Raw genomic sequence first — 20,215 nt, 5'->3', positions numbered from 1 at the left:
TAATTTTTCAATAAACAAACGAAATTAACTCCTATCGAGATAACGAAAGATTCTAATATATCATTTCAGAATTAATTATGGAGCGATTAACTAGTAATAAAATAAAAATTGTCCTGAGTTATTAAAACATATGTGATATTTCTAAACGTACGTGCACACATGCATACCATTTCTAGCAAAAAGATTTCCCGTTTTTAGAAAATACTCCTCAGTAACCAAGCGAACTCGATTATCGTGCGCAATTTATTCACTTACGCTTCCACACAGGTGCATCAGTATTTGTTTATGGCGTGTACACCCGTGCAATTGACACATCAAATGCATCCGTATGTCGTGTTCAGTAGGTGGAACCGTCGCCAGATATGACCGACACGTTGACATTTGCAAAATCATAGACGATAATTAATTGTCAGCCCATCAGGCGAAACGAAAACGAGCTTACTCCAAACGTTTCGGTATACATCAAATTCGTGAGAGAATTTTATATTTGTCAGCCGGACAAAACCGAGTGCCACGAGTTCGACTGGAAATAACGATCCTGAAGAAGTCAAAACATTTTTAAAACGAGTTACGAGCATTTTATCGTGGCCATTGACGAAAAAATATTATTAATTTTAAGACAGAGTTTACAGAAAAAGGAAATTTTTAAATTGATTGCGATCGACTTCCACTTTCTATTTGATTCACGATAATTTTTATTACACACCGATATTCTCCTTATTTTTGAAATTTTCAAAGCTCACAAATATCATTTTTTAGATCCGTATTGATATCTATTTGAGAAGAATACAATGATATTTATGAGCAAAACAATTTTCATCAGTCTATTTTATCAATTTGCAATAAATTTGCAATTTTAATTAATAGAAATATAATTTTGAAGATTCGAATTAATTTTCTTCGATTTTTAAATTTTCGATTTCCTTCCAATTAATTTTGGAAATTTCAACTGATGAGAATATTATCTTATTATCGAGAGCAATTATTTCCGTTAATTTCAGCTTGATCTTTGACTACTTTATTTCATAAACCTATCTGTCTATTATTTTATAAAACTATCATCTGACTCGTACAAATCCTCTATAGAAAAAACATAACACGAATAATTTCTCTCGATCATTAATTACTACTGCCAAGCGTCACAACCTTTTGATATGGCAAGAAAATTTTTGCAGCATCCCGTAGCACACATTGGATCCATCGACAGAAAAGAAATTTAAAAAAAAATAAAAACACGAAGAGACTCTCTATCCCTTCTTGCACCACGCAGAACCAACTACTCTTGCAAGCGCTTGAATCTATGCAGACAACGATTTACTGCCGTTCTCGCATTCTTCGCGCTCGTTTATTCGTAATTTTTCTCTTCTCTGCAAATGAATCAAATTCAAAAGGAAGAGAAAAATGAAAACCGAGAAAATAAGATTAAAAAAAAAAAACGAACGAGTAATACACGAGCAAGAATGGACGAACGTGAGTAAAAACGTGACTCGAAAGGATTAAGAATTATCGAGGCGTCCAAGTTTTATCCTTATCAGCCACGATGAACGAACCGATCTTTTCTCATATCACAGCAGTGTCTCTTACAGCGAACGACCTAATTACAAGTTTACCTTTTTTCTGTTTTCTGTTCGCTTCTTATGTTACGGACCAACCCCTGGTTTCTGGTTTCTCTGTGCAGTCCTTCAAGGTAATTCGCCGCCAGCTTTTTCTCTAGTTTTTCTCTTTCTTCCATTTCTCTCTTTCTATCTCTCTCTTTTTCACGCTCTCTGTCTCACTATATCTTTCATTATATATATATATATATACATATACATAATGTACATATGTTTATATATCTCATTCATATTACACTTATTACAAAAATATGTAATATCGTTTGGTACATGTGTCATATTCGCAGACATGATCGAACAACTTCTATTCTTTCTTCTGTCTCTCTTCTTTCATCTCACTGCTGTATACTTCATTCTTTCTCTGCCTCTCTTCATATACCCTCTTTTCTCTAACTCTTTCATGCGCTTCCTTCTCACGAGTCGCAACATTTTTTCGCTCACCCTCGATCTGTTCCATTTAGTGCATCCGCTTGCATACACGAACACATTTAGTATATATGGACACATGTGCGCGTGTCCAAGGCTTCGTGATCGAACAAGATCGATCGCTGCAAACGAAGAAATGGTTCTTGAATGATTATGGGATATTGATGTAATTGAATGTGATTTGATATAATATAATTGTGATTTTTTTTACGTTGTTTTTTTTAATGGTCAACAATTATATCTTTTTTTTATAATAAATGTGTGTAAAATGATGATAAACGTAAACTGAGAAATGCAATTTTAACTACAGTTTATAATTGATTATAATTAAGCTATATAATTTTTGAAGTTATTATTGTAGTTAAATAGATACTCAAGAAATTTTCAACAAAATCGAAAGAATTATTACTATTTATATATCCATATTATCATAACATTCAAACTAATTAACAAACATTTTTTTATCGCTATTATAATTAAATGTTAATATTAAATTTAAGCAAATATGTCATTCGAGTTAACAAAATCGAAAATTATTTTCAATTATAACAAATCTTATTCTTTATTTCACTTTATAATAGAGAAATCGCGAAACATATATAAATAAACAAAAAAACTTCCGCATACAAAAACAAATAATCATAATTAACAAGATAAAAAATCTATATAAAATGATTTCCAAAATCTATAACTGTTTCAGAAAAGAAAGAATCATTTCTACGTCCAAACTTGAACTTAAAAGCGCCACAAAAGGCGCCACGAGTAAATTGGACAGATGTCCATGAATTTAAGAGATGATTCTTTAATTTGAAAATCAAAAATAAAAAAATTTCGTTTTCGACAATTAAAGAAGTACAAAAAGACAATAGGATCTTAACAATTGCCCTTCCATAAATGAATATAGAATGGATCAAACGATAAGAAATATAATAAAAAGCACTCAACGAAATAAAAATTACAAGGAGCAATACGATTCATATTTTGAACCTAACTTAACATTCATATTAAAAATGTTTGTAGTCAGATACATTTTACGATCAAATAATCAATTAAGAAACAAAGCAAAATGCAATTATTTTATTCTTCATTTGTCCTCTTATTTGAAAAATCATCCCTTAAATTTTCAGACATCTATCTATAATCGACCTATATTCCGTACAAGTACACAAATCGATACGAATGGCTACGACTCCTTCTTTTCCGCATACATACATCGGCACCCACTCGGAAAAACAAAGGGTAAAATTGGCCAAGAAGCAAAGGACGAAGAATCGAACCGAGTCAGATCATGATTCGTGACCGATCGTATCGATTTTCCACCCGCTTGTACGCGAAACACAGCCACGCATGAGCGTGTGCTGATTTTGCATTTCATAGCCGGTGTTTTTATGCAACCCATCGCCTCTCTTTTTTCGCCTTTCGCCGCTCCACCATCGGCCTCGTTCTACACAATACACGGTGTGTCGTTCTTTTTTTTCGCTCGCCACGCCCGCCGGAATCGCGCTTTTTTCGCCCCCTTTTTTCCGCGTCGCCAACGTCGATGCGATTTTTCCGCCCGCGTTTTTTCCTCCGCCCTCGCCACCGCGTTCACCATGCAAATCGAACCGTTCATGGTGCGTTTCTTTTTTTTCCCCTCTACTTTCGTTTTTTTTTTCGTTCCTCTCCTCCTTCTCTTCATCCTTCTATTTTACCCCCTTAACACTTTTTATTTATTCGTTCATCGATGGGAGATCGTACTTGCACAGTCGAGTGTTTCTTTGATTTCGATTTTCACCTTGGAAATTAATTAATTCTTTTCGACGCGAGATGGAAAAAGTTCGCGTCTCGTTCTTGAGGATTAGGAGAAATATTTAAATTTAATTAAGTGCGAGTTATTCAATTGGGATGTTTTGTTTTCCATACGAATGTTATTGGTCGTTTTTGGTAAGTCGGAAAAATATCTTTTGGTATCGTTATTTATTTATAATAAAGGACTTGTCTATTCTTCACATTGTTTTAATTAATAATTTGATCAAGAATTATTTTACCAACCAAGTTTGGAAAATTTTGAGACTCTTTTATTATCGTAATCCTTATTCGATTCAAATTTAAATTGTATTATATAAAATATAACGCAAATTTAAAAAAAATATTCTTACCTGTTTATATTTTATTCCTCCATATTGAAAATTCGCAAGCAATTATTTCGTTCCTTAACTTTTTATCAATTCGAGAAACCGATAAAGAAACACTCGAATCGACAATTTTCTAAGAAAAAACGAATCAATCGAAATATCCGGCGAAAAATAACTCGCGGGGGAAAATTCGTGAAATTTCCTCGAGAAAAATTCGATCGTGACGGAAGCAATTGGAGGGTCGGTGGCACGCATTGGCCAAGAGCCGCGACTACTCGCGCCAATTTTCGTCTCGTTTCAATCCTGGCGTAACTAGTTCCGGAAGGAGGTCGCCATTCGTGAGAATTGCTGTCGGTTTCCCGCGGTCGTGCATCATTCGTCTCGGTATCGCGCGGCGGGCGTTCAAACGTGGAAAACCGTGGAAGCGAGTCGCGTGCACGTCCTATGCACCCCATGCACCGTTGCACACACGCTCGAATTCCCTCTCGAATTCCGCTTCCTCGGTTACGTTTCTCCCTTTCTTTTTATTGGCCATCCTCACGCTCGTCTCCTCTCTCGCATGCTCGAGATAGCGCGCAGGTATGCTTGATGTGTTCCACGTGTTTGAGAAACAACGATTTGCATCGATGGACGTTCGTTTCTTGCGCGAGCGAAGATCGAGCGAAAATTTCCGGAACGAAGGATGAAAAGTTAAAATGTTTTGGATTTTATGAAGATCCGCCCGAGGAAAGGTTGAAGTTCGTTTTATTTCTCTTCGATTCTCGATTCTTTGGATTGGGAATAAAAAAGAAAAGAGTTCTTTGCGATCGGGAAAATTAGAGGGGGATTTTTTTATGAAATATACAGATATTTCGTTCTTAAATTCAGAAAGTAAAAAATTTGTAAATTTTTATGAGCTTACGATATAAATGGTTTCGTATAATTGAACAGGGCGTATGGTTTTGAAAGCATTTTGTAAAATGGAAAATTACGAATCACGTTTATTTCTAGCTCATCGTGAATCTTCATTATCATTATTGTTTTATTAAATTTTATGCTTCCGGAAGATTTCGTGGAAATTGTCGAATCCTACGCGTTAAAGTGCTTTATGAATATATTTGAACGAGCTTTCCTCATTAATATAGCATGGTGGTTAATCCACCGAAAAGTAGGTTAATGCGGCTGTAAAATGCACAATGATGGCTTCTAAATTTTTATGGCACATTCTCGCTCGATTTATTCGTTGTTACGTGCTTTATTTCGATGCATGCCTGCCCGCCGCCCCATGCCGTTGCACACGTACGTACATACAATACATGCACACGATTGATGTCTTTGGCGAACTAGAGAACACCGAGTTGATACGTTGTGGATGAGAAAAAAATCAACGTGTTATCTGCATCTTGCAAATTGTTATCATCGCAGTCAACTTATAAGCAAAACTTAGTGACTTAAAACGAAGTCGAAGTATTAGATTTGACAATTTGTTCTATTTGAGCCATCGAATGATAGCTCAGGTCATTCCTGTATTTTTTCCCCCAATTTAATAAAATGGATATACTCATCCTGAAAATTGGGCATATATGATAATTGTTGAAACGAGTTGTACAGATGTACACTCAGATAGCAAAGTGATAGTAAGATTAATGAAAATAATACAACGATATTGGAATTACGAGGCAATATAAATTTTTGTAAAAATTCCTCAGGTATTTGTTTTGACACGAGTTATTGAAGATGAAAAATTGATACAGCGAAGTCGATATAAATCGAATGTACAGAAGTCGCATATATTACGCAATTCAAGCGTGTTGCATGTAACAATAATATCGAATGGATCGACACGCGAGTGTAACATTCTTCGATAACCAATAGGCGCATATACACTATGCTATTCTACCGCCAATAAATTTTTCCTTTTCGATATTGAATAAAAAGCTAGTGCGAAGATCGTACTCAGTGACTATTTTCGCGTATGTGTAACGATACTATAAATGTATGATGAAATTTGTTGGTTAAATTTTAAAAATGCAAGGAATGAAAAAAAGAGAGAATACAGAATTAGAGTACAAAATTTAAAGTAAACATAAAAATAATTAGAATAAGAAACTTTTAATTTGCAATTTATAAGTATTCGTCCATCTATATAATTTTGTATCTTTAGATTATTCGTGAATAGAATGATTATCATTGCTTACTTTAACATTTTTATTATTTATTATTTACGTATTATTCATTATTTATTTTTTAAGAATTATCATCAATTTAAAAGAAAACACATAAATGAATATTCATTTCTTCAAATTTCAGTTTCGTTCTTTGTTATAATCTTGCATTATATTAAATATATTGTAATATATCGAAAAACTCTATTAATTGCAAATTGAGAAAAGAACTTAAAAATCATAAAAGTATATTTTAAGTATATTTTATTGTAACTTAAAAAACACTAATAAAAAAAAAATTATTAATGGACGAATGCTTATATCTTGCAGAAAAATAGATAAATAAATTTCAATAAACATAAAAATTAAACAAAACGAATTAATTCGTTATTTAAATTAATTTTCTCTCATACTTATCCGAACAACGAACAACGCATTACGTAAACAATACGTAAACAAATCATTAAACACAAAATTGCGTCGACATTCTGCCGGAAAATCGTTAAATCGATAGTAAAATTTCAAAATTTATCAGTTTTGACGAAAGTGGGGTATTTTTATCGGTGCGAATACGATAAACACGCCAGGAAATGAGATGTAACGTTCGAGTCGGTTCGAGTCTAGGGGAAAAGAGATGGCGCTAGAGGAGAACCTCGTCGCGAATAACTCTATGGAATAGAGACAACGACGTACAAACAAGACTCGTAAATTTCAAGCTCTTTCTCGAGGAGAGCCGTACTTCGTCAGATGTAAATGCGGCCGTATTTCTTTTTCTTAAAAATTCTCATATCGCGATCGATATACACGAGGCGAGACGGTGGAAAAGAAAAACGTGGAATTCGTCGAGACATCATTTTGAAATGTGGCGGAACGTTTCAATATCGGGAGAGTCCACGCGGCTCTGATGAAGCGTTATTTTCCGCGGATAAAAATACAAACGTGTGTACACGCGAGGTAACGGCAAGATAAATCCGGTGATAAAACGAGAAAACGTTTTTTGAATCGATAGGGCGAGAGTTTTTGTTATATTTGTTTCATTGTTTTTGGTGCATAGAATCGATCATGCGGAAATGTATTTTGTATTTATTGACAGTGTGCAGCTCGACGAGTAATGTATAGACACATCCGGCGGAAGAAAAATTTTGTAACTTACTTTTTTATTTGCTAGAAAAAATACAAGTTTCGAGATGACAAGAACGATTTTGCAATTAACGATCTTTATCCTCTCATTTTTCTTTCTTTTACATTTTGGTTAAGTTTTCGTATTGATCGGCCTATTATTTTATGCGTTTAAATTTATTTGATCGAAGCAATGTGTATATTTATTCTCTCAATGAATTCATTAGGAATTAATTAAAATTCCGATTTTCGATATTCATTCTCAATACGATTACTGTTCGTGAAATTAATATTGTAATGAGTAATAATGATAAATTGTTGAATTTCATTATCCTGATAAGAGAAGAATTTAAAAATAAATCATTTTTTATTTTATTTGCGATTTAAATAATTTAAATAATATTATTATATAATTCATAAAAAAATTACATGAGAATTATACAAATTTTCTTTTCAAAAAAAGATATTTAAAATTATTTAAAATTATAAAAATATCTCTTGCTCGTAATCTGTCAATAATTGAGTACAAAATTGTACAAGGAAAGAAAGAAATCTAAAAAAAAAAAATAATAATCGTTCAAATATGATTAAGAAACTGTACTATTTATCTTTAAGTCAAGTTTGCTTCGCTCAAACATTTAATTATTTTGATTAAAAAGGGAAGAAAGAAAGAAAGAAAAAAAGAAAGAAAGAAAGAAAGAAAGAAAAAGAGCAAAAAATAATATCTGATGATTCATCCTGTATATCGACCAAGAAAAAGAATTTGAAGATACGAGAGGTAACAATTGGGCACGAGACATGGGGAGTTTCATTTAAAAGTTGCCCCGTGGCAATGGAAATTAATTCTGCAACGAATAGTCCGATAAAACAACTAGTTGTGTCCATGTGTGCTGAAATTCACTATCCGCGTAAATATTTCGTTGTTTGGATACGGCCCTCTTTTACAATTAACAACTGCACCACCGTATTTTCTGTTTTCGTTTACGTTTTAACTAACAAGTTTTGTCAGCTAACGAAAGAAAAACAGTGGCAAAAAGAAGTCGATTGTAAAATTGTACTCATTGCAATTCATACGATGAAAACGAAATTCGATTCCAAATGAATTCTACTTGGTCCCAATGATAAAAAATTCAATGATATTGAAGAAATTTAAAAAAATCTAGATATTTTAATGATTTCATGAATATTATGTTGTTCAGCATTCTTATAACAAATAGATATTTTAATGATTTCATGAATATTATGTTGTTCAGCATTCTTATAACAAATTTAAAAAGTAAAATAAAGTAAAAAGATCGTAAGTAATTTTAAAATTAATAATTAATAAAAATCTAATAAATTCATGTTTGTAATCATTATTTTATTTATTGATGCTCTGTCTAAATTTTAATCAAAAAACTACCTTTGATTCAGATCATATAGATGTTATAATTATGATTTAATTTAGATCTAGTTTAATGTGGATTTAATTAGGGTCTGATTGGCTTATAATATATACCTAGTTAACGTAAACGTGATCAAGATCCTATTACAACCATCCAATATCTATGTGAATATGAATTCTAGGTTTAATTGAGATTTCACTTAATGAAAATCGCATCTAAATTTAGTTTAATCGTACCAATTGAAACCTTAAAGACAATTTAATCTAAATCTGATCTTTTAGAATTTACACAGATTGTCTTAATTTAATGCTTAACTTAATTATTTTAATTCAGACGAAATATGCAATAATGAATAATGAGAAAAAAAAGAACAATAAAATTTTTAAATATCACAATTGACATGCAAAAACACATTTAATTTTCCAAACTTAATTTGATTGAATTGGATATAAAGACATCGTAATACCACTTAACGAAACCAATATCGTATCAATGCAATATTAATTATTGCAAATGCAACATTTGAAAGTAAACTCAATGACAGAATGAACATCACGGAGAAATAAAAAATCGTGAAAAATAAATATCCATCCGTTCTCGATATTAATATCTATAAATTTCACGAGAAGCACAATACTTTTAGATGACATATTCTGGACTCGAGGTGGAAACTCGAGTTAAAAGGTGAATCCTTCGGTGTCCAGTGAATGTACGACGACCGTGTATTAAATGAAGCGAAGCTAAACAAAAGAGCGCGCATAGACACGGTAGGCGAAAGGGAAAGAAGAAACGGGGCACGGAGGAAAATCGGTTCGTGGGAGAAGATAGAGAAGCGTTTTCAGAGTGACGAAGCGGCGGGGCTTTATTGCTTGCCGCGAAAAAGGGTGGCTTAAAAGCCTCGGGGAAAAAATCTCATTTCGATGCAGCTGTTCATTCTGCGGCCGTTAGCCGCTTTCTCGATACACCGAAAAAAAGTTCCTTTAGTAATCGTGTCGGGCCCTGTGCTCTTGTGTGTGTTCCTTCCTCTCTCTTCTTCCTTTTCTGTCATTTCATTTTTTTTTTTTTTTTTTTTACTTCTTACTATTTTTCATTTTTGAGTAGGAAAACGTTCGATACGTTTATAATGGACTAAAATACTCCGTTAATTAAATTATGTAAAAATGTATCATCGTGTTGATTGAATTTCTTTTAAATAATCGGTTAAATAAGATTGAAAGATGGAGAAGAATGCTGAACAATTTTGATTCTTTATTTTTGGAAATCCGCTGGATCGATCGAAGTATGATTAAATAATTAAGATATCACTAGAAATTTTACGATTCTTTGCATCAAAACGATCGATTTTACACGATTTTTCTTTAAAAATGTGAAAGTTAAAAAACTTACATGATAAAAAACTTAAAATATTACCAAAAGGAAAAAATCCAATGCGAATAATAAATATAAATTATAGATATTACGAAGGAAAAAGGAGATTTTAGAAACTGCTTCATGATTCTAGTTTAGAACGAGTGTGTTATAGATAGCGATGATGAGAATGTTGAGAATTGGCCATTTTGTTCGATATATCTTTTTGATGATTTGGAAACAGCGCTCGAATGAATTCTTAGCTATTGCCTGAGAAATGCACCGTGGTTTCTTGCAAGGAAGATTAGTGGTTAAGATATGTATAACATATGATCCAAGACGAAAGAATGAGCTTCGATCTAGCTGATCGAAATGGTAAATCAAATAGTTCCGCTTCGCTGAAAGAGACTTTTCTCACATATTCTCTCCCCTTTCTTTTACTCACGCGCTTTGTACATTGCCTTCTACTATTGATCGATTTGTGGAAACCTTTTTTGTCTAGAAAACGATACTTTCAATTATCAGCTATTTTTTTTTAAATAAAATCGCATAATGCATTTGTATAGATAGTTTATCCCAGTTCCAAACTGTAGCAGCAACATAAAACGCTTGAAATTATATCCTCCTTATCGAATAACAATTTATTGTAATTTCATCATATTACTATTTTTGTATATATATTGTGTAAGATAGTCTAGAACGTTGCTTCTTGATATAATAAATATATTTTTTATTTATTATTATTATAGTTATTTGAAGCAAGAAGTCGTAATATTAATTTTTAAACTTTTTATCATTCACCTTTATTTCCAAAATAGTTTTAGTGAAAATGAACGTACATAACGAAATTATAATAACTTTAAAGACTAACACGAGTGAAATTCCTACAACAAATTGTTGTTTTAAAGAAATTTCTCTCGACTATAGTTTTTAAGGGCTCGTAAACCACGATACATAAAAATATGATTTTCCAATTTTTTTAAAATTTTTTAAAGAACGAATAATTTCTAACTGCAACGCTAGTTGATCTTACACTCACGGTACACCGCACCCTCTAGAATTTTTGATTTAACGAATAATTTAACACAACACCCACGTGTGTTCTCGAATCTTTGACCTGTTATCGAACGAGTTACATGAGATATACAATAATATAAGAAAAAATTCGCAATGTCGAGGAGTGAACACGAACGAATGAAAATCTTCCTTGTAAATCGCCAGTGTCTAGCGAGAATACGCACTGCACGTTGCACTGCTAGCTACTGACTGTTAGCTCCCTTTGAATGTCGCATGTTGCCAAGGACGAGAGCACCGGTACACCGATGTGTTTGATCGACGAATCGCGGAGATTGTCCGCCGACACAATCATGAATAGAGAAGCATAGCCCTCGTGACATTCACAGAACGGCATTAGCCACGATATATCATGAGACATGAATCAGTGCATTCGATATCATGAACGCTGTTGCCATTCATTACCTTTTTTGAATCATCTCATCACGCCTAATCTATCGCTAAATATAGACTACGTAAGACTATTATCATAAAGTACGTTATATAATATCGTAGTAATTAATTCTATTTTTAAAATAATTCAATAAAAAAAAATGTAAAAAGGAAAAGATAAAAAAGAAAAACTCGTCGAAGAGTTACGTCATTTCGAGATCACATTCGTGACGTTTTCTTGACAGAGGAAAGCGCAATCTGTAGGGAATAATACGAAACATCGGCCGATCGACGCGCCATCTTGTTACCATTGAACGTTCGCGATAACCGCGTTCTCTCGAGACTTCATTTCTCGAGGACTCCTCAATTTCTGGTTCCAGCGAGCTTCGTTGAAAGGTGAAAAGATCGAGAAGAGGGAAAAAACTCGCTCGTGGCGCGATTTCATCGAGTTAAAACGTTTTTCCGGCCGATTCGCGTCTCAGATTCGTTTTCCGGCCACGGTTGCTCGTTTTAAATCCAAACCGGATATTGTATGTTGGAACGAGTCTCTGGTTGCACGCGTGGGTATGCAAGTAACGCGAAAAATTTTTCGAGAGATCCTATCGAGAAGATTGATCACTGGCGTCGCTCGGCCGATCTCGTTCGAACGGTTGCGATGTGATCCTCGAAGGTAATCATATTTTTTTATACGATATAAAACTGTTTACAGGACTTTTTTCGTCGGGGTGACGAACCTCCGATCGCAAGATGTAAAAAAAAAAAAAAATTCATATTACAGTACACACAGGAAGACATCTTGTGGTGATTGAACCGATTTTAGAATGTAGTGTAACTGGATATTATTTAATTTCTCATCGATTTCTTACAGAAGTTAAATTTTTAATGAAAGAATATTCAGTTCGATTTCTGGTTAATAATTATTCGATTTTTTTTAACGAATTTGAATTTTACTTATTATTTTAATCGAACGTGATTTATAGTGAACGACGTTTGGGGTTGCACGATTTAGTGAATTTTTGGAGAATGTAAATATGATTGTCTGTAAAATACTATCGATTTGAAGAAAAAAAATATTAAATAACATTTAAATAACTTACAAATAAGTGGAGGCTTTTACTCTTTAACTCTGTGGAGGAATATTTCTACATTTTTAAACTCTTTTTTCATAAATCTATTTCTTCTCCGCCAGAAATAATTATTTTCAATCACAATTTAATTTCAAAGATATCTTATTGTCGCTAACTTCCTCTTTCCCCTGGATAAAATTTTATTCGAAAACTTTATACATCTACAACAACGCAAGTAAAATATAAAATAACTTCTACACCTCCGTGTTATTTCCTTTTTTTAAATTTATCTCGACCACTTACGCGTATCTTTGTTCACGCCTCGCTAAATTTACGGCATAGCCATATCTCTTCCACCGACTGTGCGTTATACGAGGCACAACCGTGGCCCACACTCGTGAGTAATCGCAGTTCGATAAGCGCGCGTAATTCAAACAACGCGTAGCTCTAAAAAAAAAAAAAAAAATTAAAAAAAATTCTCCAACCAGACGTTTCTGTAATTTTCAAGAGCTCAGGACCGATATTAGCCGGTTTCGTCGTCACGAGCTAAGCACAACCGAAGTAATCTATTTAATCGCGCCGGTTATTATCGCGATAACGATTTTCATCGGCACGATTGCCGGCAGCCGACCGTTTAATTGCATGCTGATATTAAATTACTATCAGCCACGTGTCCGATCTCTATTACACCGATATTAACATGCGGTGTTCTTCCATAGTGAAACGAGACAAAAGAACCCTGGAGCAAATTACACTGTAACCCCTCGTCGTTCGCTATCTTTCCAATGTCCCTTTTTCTTTTTTTTTCTATTTCTTTTTTTTTTTTTTTTTTCATTTTCTCCCCCACTTTTTGTTCGTTTACCGTGTCGTGAACATGCTGGAAATCGACGCAACGAACGATTCGATTAAAATTTCAATTATTCGCCGGACGACGCTGATAATTCAACGGCCTCTCTTCTTCTGAGGAACAAGAGGGATTTTTCCATATTTAAGTTGCGAATGATTTTTTTTTCTTTTTAATTTGATTTAATCGATAAATGTTTACGTTTGTTAGTTTCTTGTTCGTCGTTTGTGTGCTTTTCTTTCTGTAGTTTTATTTTTTAACGCGTTCAAACCGGCGTGTGCATTTAATCGACAATTCCGCTATGTTGAAGGATAAAATTCTTTTTGTTTTGTTTTTGTTTTTGTTTTTTTTTTTTGTTTGGATTGATATGTTTGATTTAGGTGAAACTGATCGATTACAGTTTATTTAAGCGATGACTGAAATTCTCGATGGTTTACACAAGGTACAGTATTCTTTGGGATCACGAATGAACGAGACTGAAAGTTTTTAGATGCTCTTAGATATATTACAAGATACTCGAATCAATATACTCGAATTTATTTAGTTTACGTTTGCTTATTAAATTACGATTACGATGTTATAATGCAATTTTGGTAGTGTAATCATTGTTGAACGCTCGAATCGACATTTAATTTAGACGTACACCGCTTCAAATTTAGAGGACACCCTAAAAATGAAATATTTGTTATTCCACGGTGAATAACGTTCAACTTCCGGCTAATCCACGCCAGATTGAACGCGTTAACGTCCACAAACGAGCCTCTATCCAAACAAAAGGGACGTCAAACGTATATCAAAACGTATATTCACTGTCTTCGAAGGAAGAAACACAACGTAAACGATATAATATTTCCAAACAAAATGGAAAAGCGAAACGTAAAGATAGAAAAAAAAAAAGAAATAGAGAAAAGAAATTTTAATAGCCGATTCAAATTTTTTCTATCAATTGTGTACATGTGTTTATTACTCTTATATTGATTCAATGATGTTATTCTGTGGTGCTTTGCATGTCTCTATTGGACTCTGCATGTCGTATAGGGCATCGTAAGTACTTATTAAATGAACTCATCAACGACTACCGAATACACACGACACCAAAAAAAAGACTCTCTTGTTTATTATTATTAATTATTGAACGCGTATCTTGCATTGCAAAAATGATCGATTACATTTATAGTCGTGTAAAGCTTATGTTGATTTCTCTGAAAAAATTTGGAGAAGATAATTATTGTCTGTAAGAACAGTCGGAGGAGAATCGAACAACCTCAAGACACGTGTGCCTATTATATTAAGATTCCAAGATTTTAAGTAAGCTCAGAATTATTATAGGGTTACGATTGCTCGAAGCTTTTAGGTATAAACTATATTTTCGAAAACATTTCACCAGTAATGTTGGCAACAAGGTATACTATATCATACCATGGTTGCAATGTTAGTTGGAACAGTGTTAAATTTCTCTGGAAGGATTAAGTGGATTACATTTGAAGATCTCGAGTAATCTTAACCATTGTCTTCGAATATATTGCAAGATCCTTTATTAAGTTTCGATCGAGAAGATATATAATAAGGGATTCGAATTATTTTTTAACTATCATGGATAAAAATAATTTTTCTTTCTACGAATTGACGTTAAAAGCTCAGTCGATTTTCCGCAAACCGACTGTGCTTACTGTGCAATTTGAATTTCTGGATTAATTTCGTAGAGCATCTGCGATTAAAGCATAATTGCCTACGAGAAAAGTGAGGTTAGGATGTCTCGTTCTGCTAGATTGATTATTTAATAGCTGGCATTTTGAATCACGGATAGTCAGAAAATTTAGTTTAATTTAATTTGTATTTTACGTTTCAACGATGATAATTATTAATAGTTTGGCATGTATAAAATATAAAATGAAATTAAATATTTAAAATAATTAATCTCAAATTGTGGTAATACCAATTGAGAATAAATATAAAGACATGATAATAAGCCAAGAAGATTAAAAAATTAACATAATAAAATACTCGAAGATTTAAAATCTAATGAAAAAAAAAATAAAGTAAATTAGGTTGTATAATTAGGTTGTACTTTGAATATTATCTGAATGAAGAAGTAATAATAGAGTTCGATGTGATTTGGTATTGAAAGGTATTGAAGTCAAAGCACGAAAAATTAAAGAGAACATCAAAACTCTGTAGCTGCTAATTAGTTAATTGAAAGGGGCAATGCTCTGTATAAATTTCAATTGCTTTAATCAAATTACTTACTATTATTTACTATTATTTAAATCAACGATTAATATCTTCTTGGCTTAATTAATAAAATTAATTTGTTAATCTGAGCAGAACGATAATCCTTTGGAACGATTGATAAATTTAATTACTTTCGAAGAGCCAATTTCTCCGTTTTCTTTGTCCCAACTTTTACGTTTCGAATCAAAAGATCTTGGTTGCAACAAGTTCTTTAGTTTTTTGTTTATTTTCATCGTAGAAATTTTAGACGTAGAGCAGTATTGTTATTAAAATTATACCGCTCGTCGATGTTGATTTGACGAATCCTCTCTGTCTGCCAAGCAAACCACTCGATTCTCTTTTGTTATTCCCTGAATCCTATGTCAATATTGTTTATCCGTTACATCGTGAATGTTTGATTTAATCTTTCCTTTCCTGTCGGATGAAATACCGTCAAACTTGCACAGAACGGTACTAAATGGAAGAGGAAAGAGTACAGGCCAGCAATGGTACTAAATGAATCATCCGATTTAAGGAGAAATTGGGAGAAGTATTAATATACGTTTTGGATTTCACGAATCTAGATGGAATATTATATCGAATATTAAAGCTTTCGTACATTCGTAGATTTACAGAATATCTACACGTCTGGAAATTCTTAAAAATGATCTATAAGAAGTAATAAGAAATTCATGATGGAAAGTCAAATATTAATTTAAAAATATATTTTTTTCCATTTTAAAACGAAAAAGAACATCGAATTAATACGGAGGATTATGTTAAAAGATTTATCTATTAATAAGTTTTTCTAAATTATGTACGATTCAATAATTAAACTGTACGAATTTCTCGATTAATTTTTAAGCGTGATTTATCATACGGATTTGTTAATTGTTCGTTCATTTTATGGAAATGTTACCTTGAATTTGTATAAATGATTCGCGTAATATAAAATTGATATTTAACGCGAAACAATAAATCGTTAATTTGCAATCGTTGAATTCATGTATACATCGATAAATAATTTTTCAATTAATGATAATAGATATCTTATACATAATTTTGAGGATAAAGATTAGAAACTGAATATATATTTCTATTAACTATGCAATACCATAATTTCGAATTCTATAACGTACAATGTATTAATAACATTCATATTTTTTAATTACTCAAAATTTATTTCATACATTCGGTACGTGTATTTATTCAAAGAATTATTTCGATGTTCGATTCAACTACGAATTACGCACGTACGTGAAATATCGTTAATCGATCCTACTATAAATAACAGTTAATGAAATTTATTCTAAAAGGATTAAACATTTAACCAAAGCACTAAATTATCAAGTATTTAAGCCAGCCGATTATAAGAACCATATTGAATGGGATGATCCTCTCTAACTCCTTCCTTAAGTAGACATGATTCATTTAACTAAAAGATATCCAAAATTTGAAATTTAATCTCTCAAAATTTCATGTTATGACTATAAACTAAATCAATAACCAAACTGATCAAATTAATATTTTCCTTAATTTCCTTCATTTCTGTATAAATATAATAAAACAAATTATCTAATTAAGTTTTAAATATTTTTTTTTAAGCTGGCCTGTATTGAAGAAAAATAAACTATTGGAATAATACAATTTTTTACGTCTGAAGATAGTAGTATGAAAAAGATTAAAATTTTTCGTTGAGACAGTGAAGACTAATTGAAAGATTTCATTCAACTGATAGTGAAGATCAAACTGCATTGTTTAATTATTAAATATCATACGAAAATATATAAGAACAGTCATATTTATAAAAAAAAAAACATTATATTGGAGATTTTGAACTGATTTAAGAAATTTTTTGATTGAAGTAAATTGGATGGATTCAAGAGTTTGATTATATCGTATATTTATGTGATTTATATAAAATATACAAATCACATACATATAATATGAAAAATATATATTTGCATAAAAATCCGCGATCTATTGATATTTTTAATCATAAAATTAAAATAAAAATGAATTCACGTAACACGATTTCTGAATATAACCTTCATTTGTTTCCAGCCAAGAAACTATTAGATACTTTTTCATGCTACTAAATCTTTCTCTCCTCCCTCATTTTCTTTCTCCATAAATCCTAACTAGGACAAAACGATGCAACATCGTTGCGATTTTGCACATATTTGCAATATTAATGCACGTCCACGAACATTTCCCCCCCAAAATTAAATATGCTTATAAGAAAATTTTCCGTGGATCAAAATAACTTTGAATTAATAATTTTTATTAATAATAAATAATTTTGGATCATTTAGAAAAAAAATTGCGTTCATATCCCAGAAATTTATAATAAAAATCGTTCACAGAAACCTTTTTAACAAAATGATCTATTAAACGATCTAAAATACCTCATAATTTTCCTTTCCTTCAATATAAAATCTTCTCCCATCCTCTATAAACTATAAACTCTATAAACCATAATATCTTCAGATATGAAGATCCCCTTTATTGCATCCAGTTAAATTATCGCGATAACAATAAAATCGAGATCATACGTGCACCATTAAATTATTAACCTGAAATTATCAAAACCAGTGCAATATCCGAACGACGTCGCATCGTTTTATCCGCGTAAAGCCCTATTATTCCCCAAGTCGATGAACACCGAGAAACGAGGAAAGAACGCGGAACACCAGTTCACCGACTACCAATCAGTGTTAATTATCGGCACCGATCCGACATTTCCTTCCTTGCTCAAAGTGAAACGACCACCGAGACAAAGAGACAGAGGAGAGGAACAGCGGCGATGTGTCGACAGTGACGGCGACGCCTTAAGCAGCGACGTTCGTTTCCGTTCCGCGGCTCCTCGTGTCTCGAATCGACGATCAATTAGCGGGATCTTTGATCCACGGCGAAAAGGGTTATCCACGTCTCGGCTCGAGAATTAACGTTCTATCGGCACGACGAGTCGCGTGCACGCACGAACGCGTATATTAAGTTCGTTTGATCGCGAAAGACGCGTCGCATCGAAACGTAAACGGCGTCTTCCCAGAGATAGCGCGGGCTGATTTACGCGCGACAGGTCGTAACTCTCAGGAACGTTGAAAGCGGGAAAAATAGGTTATCGGTTTAATGGTCTGATTATCACGTTGTGATAATGATTTAGAAAATGACGGAGAAAATGGATTTGACGGACGGGAAAGAAGTTCGAAATTGGACAAAATCACGAAAATCAGAATTTCCGTGGATTTGGAAGAGTAATATGTAGAAAAAATTCAGGATTGAATAATTGAATTTTCCCTCATTCGTGATTATTTCACGTTAATTCGAGAATATACCAAAGAAATTAGTTGTCAATGATATGTACCGATATAATTTTGGAGAATATTAATTTTATAATTTTCGCGAAATAAATAATAGGTTTGCGGCGAAGGAATTACAGCCTTCATAATATAATTCGAGGTATTTCCTCTTCCATTTTTAACGAAAGCCCGAAACACGATCCTTTTCAACTATACGAGATGTATCGCGTATATCAGAGGAAATTAAATCAGCTTTTTCCAACGTTTCTCCTCCTCCTCCGGTTTGAATAAATGAAGAGATATGACCTGATATAATCGCGTGAATCATCCCGCATAGCGTTTATTAAATTTGATCCGTTCAATAAAATCCAAGCCGAAATTGTGTCTTCGAAACGGCTGCCACCTCGTATCTCGGCACGATTCTATCGACAATGATTTCAATTAACTTTACTATTTCCGCAAACATGCCTTCAAATTCATTCCGATACTCCTTTTACTCTCTTTTCCTTTCATCCCCTGCGCTTTTTCTTTTTTCTTTTTATCTTTTCTACGTTTAAAGAAGAACGTGAATTATTATATCTATTCCACGCCAATTTGAAGCGTTGTTTTCGCATTTCAATACCTCTCCTTGCGTTTCACCCCTCGAGTAAATTTTATTTGTCATTCTTCCGCGAAACGAAATATGCGAAGTTAATTACACCCGTTTCGCTTTGTAAGCTATCGAGAACCGTGAAATTCAATGCACGACAAGGGAAGGGAAAAAATGCGATTGCTTTTAATTCAACGTTCCAGCAAAGAAATAGTTTAAACGAGAGATATTTTTCTATTCAATCGCGAAGAAGCGAGGACTTTTGTTTTCAATACACCGTTTGATCAGGGAAATTTAATCAAGATTTGAATCCGACGCAATCAATTGTTAATTTTTAACAAATCAAGTATCAAAAAATATTATTAAAAATTATAGAAAGTTTTAATTAACGCGCTAATTCAATTTCAGAATTCAGTAAACAGCCAGAAAACAGAATTTCGCTATTGAAATCAGTAAAATATATTTTATTATTGAAAATTAACTAGAAAGAAAATTTTCTAATAAAAGAGAAAAATTGAACAAAGATAAAAAAAATGAGCCAAAAAACGGGCAAACTTCGCAAATTTCGTGGAACCAAAACAACAATAAGATCCTTTTATTTTATTTAC

General features: G+C 32.7%; 1 protein-coding gene across 6 annotated transcripts in view; it reads left to right on the top strand.

Moving 5' to 3' along the window:
• Positions 1 to 20,215, top strand: part of LOC108004004 (fasciclin-1) — a 300,543-nt gene that overhangs the window by 256,557 nt on the left and 23,771 nt on the right. For 4 of the 6 annotated variants that reach the window (XM_017066623.3, XM_017066655.3, XM_062079103.1 and 1 more), the window contains exon 8: positions 1,679 to 1,687. The exons of the other annotated variants lie outside the window; for them this stretch is intronic. In XM_017066623.3, the coding sequence (XP_016922112.1) occupies positions 1,679 to 1,687 (9 nt within the window). The remainder of the gene's footprint in view (positions 1 to 1,678; positions 1,688 to 20,215) is intronic. 6 annotated transcript variants of the gene reach the window in all.

This window comes from Apis cerana, linkage group LG9 (assembly GCF_029169275.1).
Source record: "Apis cerana isolate GH-2021 linkage group LG9, AcerK_1.0, whole genome shotgun sequence".
Taxonomy (NCBI): Eukaryota; Metazoa; Arthropoda; class Insecta; order Hymenoptera; family Apidae; genus Apis; species Apis cerana.
This window is presented reverse-complemented; position numbering and strand designations above follow the sequence as displayed.